The 9,818-nt window shown below is 47.4% G+C and overlaps 1 protein-coding gene across 2 annotated transcripts in view; it reads left to right on the forward strand.

Annotated features, from left to right (window-relative positions):
• The window catches only part of LGI1 (leucine rich glioma inactivated 1), a 43,619-nt gene that overhangs the window by 16,729 nt on the left and 17,072 nt on the right, over positions 1-9,818 (forward strand). For both annotated transcript variants that reach the window (XM_006147647.3, XM_006147648.3), the window contains 2 exons: positions 3,989-4,060; positions 4,162-4,233. In XM_006147647.3, the coding sequence (XP_006147709.1) occupies positions 3,989-4,060; positions 4,162-4,233 (144 nt within the window). The remainder of the gene's footprint in view (positions 1-3,988; positions 4,061-4,161; positions 4,234-9,818) is intronic.

The following is a 9,818-nucleotide window of genomic DNA, read 5'->3' on the forward strand; positions in this document are numbered from 1 at the left end:
AGAACGTGGCAGAAACCTCAAATGTCCCCATGGGACCAGGTCAGAGGGAAATTCTATGCCACCCCTGCACACACCCACAGAACAGCTGCTTGGCAAGCCTGTGGGGTCCAGCTCTCTGGTCTGTGATCCAGGGCAACGAGGCCATTCAGGCTGCACATTGGTCCCCACAAACCCCCTATAATGCTGCTGTGGTGAGAACAGTTGTCACATCTGACACAACATTGCAGACACTTATTACCTGTAGTTATGGGGACAGGACAATCCCAGCACCTGCTCTAGTCAACCTTGCTATGAGGAGCAGAGGCCTCCTGGCTCAGTCACCACAAAGAGGCGGGGACTGGTTTGACTGACCCCAAAAGCTCACCATGTGCAGCCCGAGCTGCATGACTTTCCCGGAGAGCCTTGAAATAGCTCAAGCCTCCCTTCAGGTGTGGAATTTAACCAGAATCCCTGAGGACGGAACTAGGTGTCCATATTTTGAAACTCTGCAGGTGATTCCAGGTGTGACCAAGATGGAGAAACGCTGCCTTAGGCTCTAACACAGATCCAGGCCTCTCCCCCTCGCTGGCCCTGGAACACACCTCCCTTTGCAAGGTCTCTTCCATTTTCTGTTCATCCCTAAGCTTTGGCCGGCCCTGCCTGCAGCTCAACCTGAAGGCGTCCTTTTTCCATCAGTGGCTCTGCTGTCTGCTCCATTTCTGAAAGTGCCAATTTCAAATATCCAAGAAGAGTCTCATCGCTATCCATCTCACCTTTTGAAACCAGGCTGCTCGGGTCATGGCACGCTGCCCCATCCAGGGACTGGCTACGCTGGGGGAGAAGCTGAGTCTTTCTTCCCCTCATAATCTGTGGAAAGTGATGGAGGTCGTGTGTTGAGACGCAAAGCCACCCAGTCTTCCCAGGTCTGTGGTGCGAGGACATGGGATTGGGAGGACACAATTCCTCTCAGCAGGGACTATGGGATATGTTAACATGCCTGGCCCAGTAACGAATCAAAAACATGGAAGTCAAACACGTTTAGAGAATTCTCTGAAAAAACGAAGGCTTGGAGTTCCACCCTTTTTACAGAACACAGTATGAGTCTTTGCGTATACATAGGACGAGAAGATGGAGAGCCCACACAGCTATATTTAGAACGTATATCTAATTCCACTCCTCCTTGTTCAAAGTAACTACAACCGAATTTAGAATGGAAAGACTATGGTATTCATTATCTTAGCCACAGAGGTTTTCTCTTGTTCACTGCTATAAGCAACTTTCTTATTGAAAGATAACCCACATAAAGGGAAGTGCACAGATTATAAGCCTGCATTTTGATGATTTCTGACCCTAGGAACACCTTCGTCCCAAGCACCCAAACCACGCATGAACCCCAAAAACACAGCTCATACTCCCTTCCAAGCACTCCTCACCTCCAAAGTAATAGCCCTACCCTGGCTTCTCCCAGCAGAGATTGATTTTCCTGGTGGTAGAACCTGAGGTAAATGCGATCCTACAAAGTGTACCTTGCTGTATTCTAGCTTCTTTCCCTCAACTATTTGTCCTTATTTTTGTTCAGAGTTGTAGTTTTAGCCTGAGGTTTTTGTCCCTGAAATCTGGCTCAACAAACATTATTCAGCCAGGAACTGTGCTCGGGCCTGGGAGCGCTAAAGCAAATAAGAGTAAATCCTTGCTATAAGGAGCATCCGATCCAGTAATCTAGCAATGATCAGAATTTAATGTAACGTGAGCTCCTCTCTGCTCAACAAATATTTACTCAGCGTCCACTCTGGGACCCGAGGTGCAAGGGAGAAGCGATGAACAAGTAGACACAAATTCTAGTGGAAACCTTCTCTCCTTTCCATGACAAGCGTGGGCAAGCTCTGCCCACCACGGTCCGTCTCCCGCCCTGTGTGCATCTGATCTAGCATATGGGGAACGAGAGACAGAAGCTATTGCTTCTGGTGACGTGGAGTGTGTGGTTTATGAAGCCTCTGGCCCAACCAAGGGGCATTTGGCAAACCGGTGAGCATGGGCAGTACCTCCCTGTGCCTATCTCCACCTTGTTCCTTGCTCTGCACCCCTGACGCTGCCTGTAACTGGCTGAAACAGAAGTCTAGAACGAAGGGAGTCCTGGGGTGTTCGCTTACCTTGAAGTGAGACTGAGCATCTGCTTGTTTTCGAGAACCAGGAAGCAAAAGGAAACCATTGTCAACGTTGTGACAGGAGTTACAAACTTTTGAATAGTTTTAATAACCATGGAGCTCTAAAATGTTACCTATTTATTAGTGTTGGCTTTGGGGAGCCCAGTGAATTACTTGAGTATAAAGCCATGATGTTGGAGGGAGGAGGGATTAGGAGGGAATCTGCCACCCATCCAGGACTGATAGTTTAGGGAGGAGTGAAACAGATGATCTCATTTGTTCCATTGGTTCATCCCTTACCCCTTTTCTTTAAAGTTTTTGCACAGGGTGTGTGCGCTCACCAGAGAGCAGAGACAGTGATAAATCACTCCCTGGGAGGACTGGCCACGGCGCAATCCCATCTCCTCCATTCTTCTCGGGCATGCACGCATGCACACGTGCCCAGCGTGAGTTTCAGGCCTCCAAATTTGGGACTCAAACCACAGTGAGCCATGTGGGAATCCAGTGCCTTAACCACCATGCCACCTGCTGGCCCTCTCTCCGTTTTTATGGAAACCTTCAAATCTTCATATATGAGTGGAGATAGTACTAAAATTCACTCCTATGTATTCGTCTTCAAAACTTATCATCTCATGCCCAGATCATCGTGCAGTCCCATCCCCTGATTATTTTGAAGCAATCCTAATTTCAAATAATTACTCATAAATGTTTGGAAAGTGAGATCTCCTAGTTTAATCCCCTTAGTGAATAAGTTTAGAGGTAAAGTCACTAAAGTTTTTAATCCTTAGACTTCAAAAGTAAAAGTCATAAGGTTTATTAACAGAATTATTATTATTGATTATGTTATTGTATTATCTAATATACTATCATATTATCTGTCCTAAAAGTATCTCTTTTAAGCCTCTTATTCAGAAAACTGGGAAGTTCTCCAAGGATTTCAACAGGGTGTGAGGATGGCTGATGTTCTTTTCATCAGTAATTTTGAAATCAAATCTCTGCAGATCCTGAAATTGCCAGTAAATTTGCCCAATTGAAAGTGTTTTTTTCAACTATTTAGTAATAAAATGGGTCCAAGACTTCCTAACCCTCACTGTTTCCCATTCTATTTTCTTTCTTAGAGAGATTTTTGCTATAGGGCATGTGTCCTTGCCAGAGAGACAGAAAGTGAGAAATCACTCCCCAGGGGGATGGCCATACCACAATCCTTTCTTCTCCATTCTCCTCTCGGGATTTTGGGTACACGGACATACAAGCCCACCATGATTTTCAACCCACTGTGCCCAAGACTCAAGCTATGATTCACCATGTGTGAGTCCAGCACCCTAACCACTATGCCACCTGCTGACCCCAGTGTGTTCTATTTTCTAAGAAGGAGGTAAGTTGGCATTCATCAAGACAGTGTCAATGGCTCACCTGCCCTGAGCTAGAACAGCACGATGGAATATAGGGTTACACTTTTCTAGGTTTCTCAGGCTTAAAACCCCCAAAGCACCATAGTTTTAGCCAGTCAGAAGTTTCTAGAGCAATCAGAAAAGGTCATTAGTGTCTTTTTTTCATGAAAACATGCACAATGTTGATTTGGCTGCTTGGGTCAAGGGACCCGCTCTGATTACATCTCAACATGTCACCCAGGGCAGTGACAGGTGTCATTGAGGAGTGGGTACCAGATAGCCCTTGGATGAATGTTTGGTGAAGAGACGATTAGGAATAAAAAGAGCTGCACGCGTATCTGCATAACAATACTGTAGAAGACACATCCAGACATTTTCTGTCTAGGACTCCCACTCGTTGCTCGGAGTGATGAAGCAGCAAAGATGGACAGTCTGTCAGTTTCACCGTTTTCATTGTGTACTCTTTCTGGGCAGGTTATTCACATCGAACTCCTTTGATGTGATCAGTGATGATGCTTTTATTGGTCTTCCGCATCTAGAGTATTTGTAAGTAAAAAAAAAAAAAAAAATGTTTTCCACATGATTCAGGACAAGCGCTCTCAAGTTCCCACGATTGTCTGACAAAACCATGTTGTAACCTATTGCAGATTCATAGAAAACAACAACATCAAGAGCATTTCCAGACATACCTTCCGGGGACTGAAGTCTTTAATTCACCTGTGAGTATGAGCGTTGCTATTACTTTCTCAGCTTGCTAATGGGGAACGTGGCTTGATCGTCTCTGGTTAAAACATCCACTTCATGAGTGTCCATGAAAATCTAAGAAAGAAGCCCAAATGAATTCTTTTCATGTGTATTTGCCTGTCGTCAGTCAGGATGCATTCAGGAAATTGATTACTTGCACTATTTTTAGCCTAAACTAACCATAATTAGAGAAGCAATCTAATGCAGAGAAATGGTGTGACTAAAAGGACTTTTAATTATCTACATCATTACTCAATTCATGGATAATTAAGGGTTGGCTATGTCCTTTAATTGGATATTAGCTGTTTTTCTATATAAGCCCTGACTTTAGATACATTTAAACATAATACAGCCACAGGCAATGTCTACACAGTACCTGAACAACTTGTTTATAAATGAAGTACTTGGGTCAGCCAGTGGCATAGAAGTTAAGGTGGCTGGATCCTGTGTGTGTGCATGCCCAAAATCCCAAGAGGAGAACAGAGGAGAAGGGATTGGGGCGTGCTCATCCACCCTGGGAAGTGTTTCTCGTTTTCCTTCTCTCTCTCTCTCTCTGTCTCTCTCCAGCAATTGCATATGCCTTCTGGGGAAAAAAAAATGAATTAGTCAATGGGTCATTAGAACTGTATCACTTGTTCCTAACTGGGGCACTTCTGTCTCTCAGGGAGCATCTGGCAGTATCAAGAGACACATTTGGGGGACCAGCACGTAGTATGGTGGTTAAGGTGCTGGACACTCCCACATAGCCGACCATGGTTCAAGTCCCAGACCTGGTGGCTTGCTGTTTGGCTTTCTATCTCTCTCTCTTTCTCTCTCTCTCTCTGGTCAAATTAGAATGAATGAATGAATGAATAAAAGAGACACATTTGGCTGTCACGAATGGGGTGGTGTCACTGGTATCTAGTGGGAGGAAGGTGGGGATGCTACTAAGCCCCCGCAGTGCTCAGGACAACCCTTACAGCGAATAGTCACTTGGCCTAAAATGCCATAGTGGGAAGTCGGAGAAACCTTGAGCATCATGAGCTCAGCGACTTGTTTCCCCTAGCCTCCCTACATCGTGCAAAATGCGCAGACCCCTCCACGCACACACATACATGTACACACACGCACATGCATACATACACACACAGACCCATACACACATGCAAACACGTGCATATACACACACACAAATACACACACACACCTTTAAGGAAGCCAGGGGCATGGGAGGAAAAGGCACCGCCGTTTAGTAAGTGCCTCCCGTTATGCTCTCTGTGTGCTGTATGTCAATTTCCATTTAACCCCCTCGGTAACCCTGCCAGACCAGGACGGCACTCCCGTGTGAGAGAAAAGGAACAGGGCTTGGAGGGGATGCGTGGCAAGTGACTAGTGGAGGGATGACCTAGGAGACAGGAGGACACAGACTCCTGAGTCAGCTTGCTCTAGCCTCCGCCCACTCAGCGGCTGTTTCTCGGGTGCCGACGCAGTTGCCTCCTCGGTGTGAGACCTAAGGGTCGTAGCCTTCCTGTCCACTTCACCCTCTCTCACAGCACCTCCTTCCAGTTCAGTTCTAGGCCTAGGATGCAGCAGGGACAGAGCAGACATGGTTATCCTTCGAGCCAACTTTCTTCCTCGCGTGTCCCTGGGGCCATCCTGCTAGCACTACCAGGCCCCACTCTCTCCTGCTGTTTGAACTTGTGACAAGGGGAGTTGATGGCCTTTCACGGCTTCTGTATATAGTCATTGCGATAAAAGCAGCATTCACAAAGCTGCTGTTTATGCCAACGACAGCACAATTGGAGGAGCCGGATCCCACATGGCTGACCACACGTTAGAGTCCTGGCCCCAGCAGCCTGCAAAGCATGCGAGGTGCATGTGCATGCATCCCCAAATCTCAACAAGGTGACGAAATGGAGGAGAATTGATTGCCGTGTGACCATTCCCCAGTGAGGGCTTTCCCCCCCACCCCCTCTCCCTCGCTCTCGCTCTCCCTCTCCCTCTCGCTCTCCCTCTCCCTCTCGCTCTCCCTCTCCCTCTCTGTGGCAAGCACTAGCGCATGGGCAACTTTCCTTTTTAAGTGGCTATGTGCAGAATGAATGTTAAGTGATTTGATCACAGAGCCCAACACTGCCACACTTCATCTTTCAGACAAAAATAAATAAACGAAACAAATACATGGAAGGAGAAGTGGAAGTTCATGAGTTCAACCTGAGGTCTACTCAGTTCACACATATTCCTCTCAACGCGGCCTCCATCCAGTGCTCGGCAGCACCAGGGGCTGGAGGAGAGCTGAGAGAGCCGGTGCTCTTCCTGGGAACCTGAGATAAAGCTTCTTCCACGGCTGTCCTCAGGGGATCTCCTCTCCAGCCTAAGGCCTGGCATGCCCTCAGGCTCCCTGCACAGGCCAGGAGAAGGGTCCTCCTATATTCCCAGAAAGGGAGGGAGGGAGGAAAGGAAAGAAGAAAGAGAGAAAAAAGAGTGGAGAACGGAGGAGAGAGGAAGAAGAGTGAAGGGGAAGAAGAAAGGGGGAGAGAAAAAAATCTGCACCATACTCTAGTGAGGAGCAGCCATTTTGTTTGACTAGAGCTGATTGTGTCCATCAAATGAAATGAAGATTCAAATCTGAAAAATGAGGCCCTTTCTTTAGAAATATGGAGACTGTAAGAAGAGGAGGCTTGCACAGCATGTGCTCAACATCTAGGGAGAAATTGTTTCATTTTAAATTTTACTTATTTATTTTTGAAAGACTTTTGCCATAGGGCACATGTCTTTCTCACCGAGAGAGACAGTAAGAAGGAAACTGAGAAATTACCCCCCGAGAAGGATGGCCTCTTTGCAGTCCTTTCTCCCTCGTTTTCTTCTCAGGGTTTTGAGCATGCACACACACACACACACACACACACACACACACACCAGTTTGGCGTGATTTTTCAAGCCACCAGGTCTAGGACTCAAACCTCAGTCAGCCACATAGGAGTGCAACGCCTTAACCACTATGCCACCTGCTAACTCCACACCTAGAAAATGTTAAGGTCAAGGGAACATGAAAGACTGCCTTCAAAGAGAGAGGCATGAGTGTTGGGCAGTGGAAGAGAGGCTTGCCTCTCTGCGCTGGGCCTGGAGGGGGACAGGAGGTGTTATGAGGGGACAGGAAGTTGAGGCTGACCGGGTGAACAGGTTTCTAGGGCCTCTTGCTCCTGTGTCTAACACCGATGAGGTTTGCTTGTTCCACACTGCCAATATTAGACTGTTTTCCATCTCCCAAACTGGCTCGGCCATATGGTCCACCCTAAATAATTCCTGTCCCACAAGGAGTAGGGCCCATAATAACGAAATCTAATCCCACCCTAAAGGAACTCCATCTAACGAGAGGAATGAGGAAAACAATATTTTCTCAGTGGATGGCTTTGTCCCCAAGTTACATCCTCCTTTCTAATGATGTTCCTCAAGGTCTATTCCCTTCTTCCTCCTTCCTTCCTTCTTCTTTTCTTTCTTCCTTTCAAGGAGAGATGAGAGAGGAAGATATGAAACCCAGATGTCCTTCTGCCTGTTCGGCATGTCCAGTTCATCTTCCATTACTTACCTTTTACAAATAAGCCTGACGTTTGTGTGAGCCATAGTTTCCTTTTTAAGAGTCGAGGCTTTCAAGTGCATTTTTCTCCAGCTCAGACCAGTTCTTCCCAGTCAGAGGCAAGCATCCGAGCAGTGAGAAATGACCCTCTCACCCTGTAACCTGCATACACGGCAGTGAGCATTTACACACTTCATATTCTTGACCTCATTATCATCTGCTGGCCTTAGAAAGAGACAGGGCAGCAGCCTGCCATTGCCTATGAAGGGGAACTTGGAAGTCCATCCCGAGTTTAAGCTGCTCCTCAGTTAGTAAGTGGGGACGCCAGAAGCTTCCCAAGGTCCGATGCTCTTTCCACGTCAGTTACAGTAGGACCAGAAGGCTCTTACTGAGCTGCTAGAACCTTCCGTGGGACATAATCTGAGGGGCAAATATGACAACAGAAGAAGAGAAGGTCCTGACAGCAGGAGCCCTGCCCTGGCTTTCAGTCTCCACCCACAGCCAGCTGCAATTATTCGATTATTCGTACAGCGCTTCCCACTCTGCCCCACCTGACCTTTTGCATAAATTCAATTCATTCCTAAAAAAAATAAAAAGAATGTATCTCCTTATACAAGTACTCCAGTAGACTTGTCTTCCAAAGAGATGCTTACAGACCACTTAAAACTGGCTACAAATCCCTGTCCATTAGGAGCGATCCCTCTCCCTGCAAGTTAGCTATTAGAAAAGGAAGAGAGTTCCTCAAGTTAAGTCCCTACAAAGCCTGGCACACCCTGGGACCCTCCCCGAAGTACTTCCTTTCAAGTCACTGTCCTAATGTTCTGCATATTTATCTTTAAAGCTGGACTCATTTGTATATGTCAGCAAGCTTTGCATTGTTCTGATGAGCATGTATTATGTTTGTAATTAGGAGAGAAATTAATTTGCAAAAGTTTATGGCACTGATGACAACAGCTCTGAACATTATGTGTTGAGTTCTGGTAATGTCCTTGGATGACATAAAAATGTCCCTGTGGCTAAGGCCCAGTGGAGCCGGGAGTGTGTGTATGCATGCATAAACTATTTGGGGAAGATGTCCTCAGTCTATTTAGGGAACATTGTCCTCAATCTATGCACGTTGTGGTGGCTCAGCACTGTGGGGTTACAAGGTCACAGGTGACAGTCGGCAAACTCAGGATGCCTGTGTGTCCGCGGTTGATCAAATAGAATGTGTTCATTTTAGCCTCCCCCCCCCCCACATGTATGTAAAGGGGCCATACATTGCAGGGCTGAGAGGGCCTTTCTGCCCCTAGACTGCCTGGGTTCCAAGCCTGGCTTTGTCTCTGGCGGGCTGTGGGGACCGGGAAGAGCACGACGCTTCCCTCTGCCTCAGACCGCCCGTGTGTCAAATGGCAACGACAGTACAAACCTGTGAAACCAGAGATGAAACGAGGAATGCACTAAAGCGCTCAGGACAGAGCCCGCGACACGGGGCGCTCCACGGTCGCAGGCGGGAAGGGCACAGGCTGCTCATTTCTACTAGTCCAGCCGGTTCCAACGCGGCACGGACTTAGCCCCTCTCCACATCGCACTCGAGACGGTCCGTGAGACACACACCCAAGCTGAGAATCCGCACTGCGGGGCTGGAGCACCCCAGATGGCTGTGGGCGATGCTTTCCTACAGCAGAGCGCAGCACCGAAACAAACGTGCTGCCCGGCCGCCAGGGCCTGCCTCAGAGAGAGGCTACAGTGGGTTCCGCGGTCAGGAGGTCAGGATCCGAGGTTTCTCCGGGAAACCACGAGAACCCTGAAGCGTAGGGTGTGGCATCACTTCTGTCAGGGAGGAGTGGCTGTTTGTCCACCTTGAAGTGTGCTTGGCCTGGCCCAGCTAGTTTCAAGGCAAGTAGAGGTCAATTGGGCGACACCTGAGTGTTGTGTTTTGTTTGTTTTAGAATTATTTTATTTAATTCCATTTATTCATTCCTTTTTTTTTTTTTTTGGAGAGGTTTTTGCTGTCGGGTGCGTGTG

This window comes from Tupaia chinensis, unplaced genomic scaffold (genome assembly GCF_000334495.1).
Source record: "Tupaia chinensis unplaced genomic scaffold, TupChi_1.0 Scaffold000217_1, whole genome shotgun sequence".
Taxonomy (NCBI): Eukaryota; Metazoa; Chordata; class Mammalia; order Scandentia; family Tupaiidae; genus Tupaia; species Tupaia belangeri.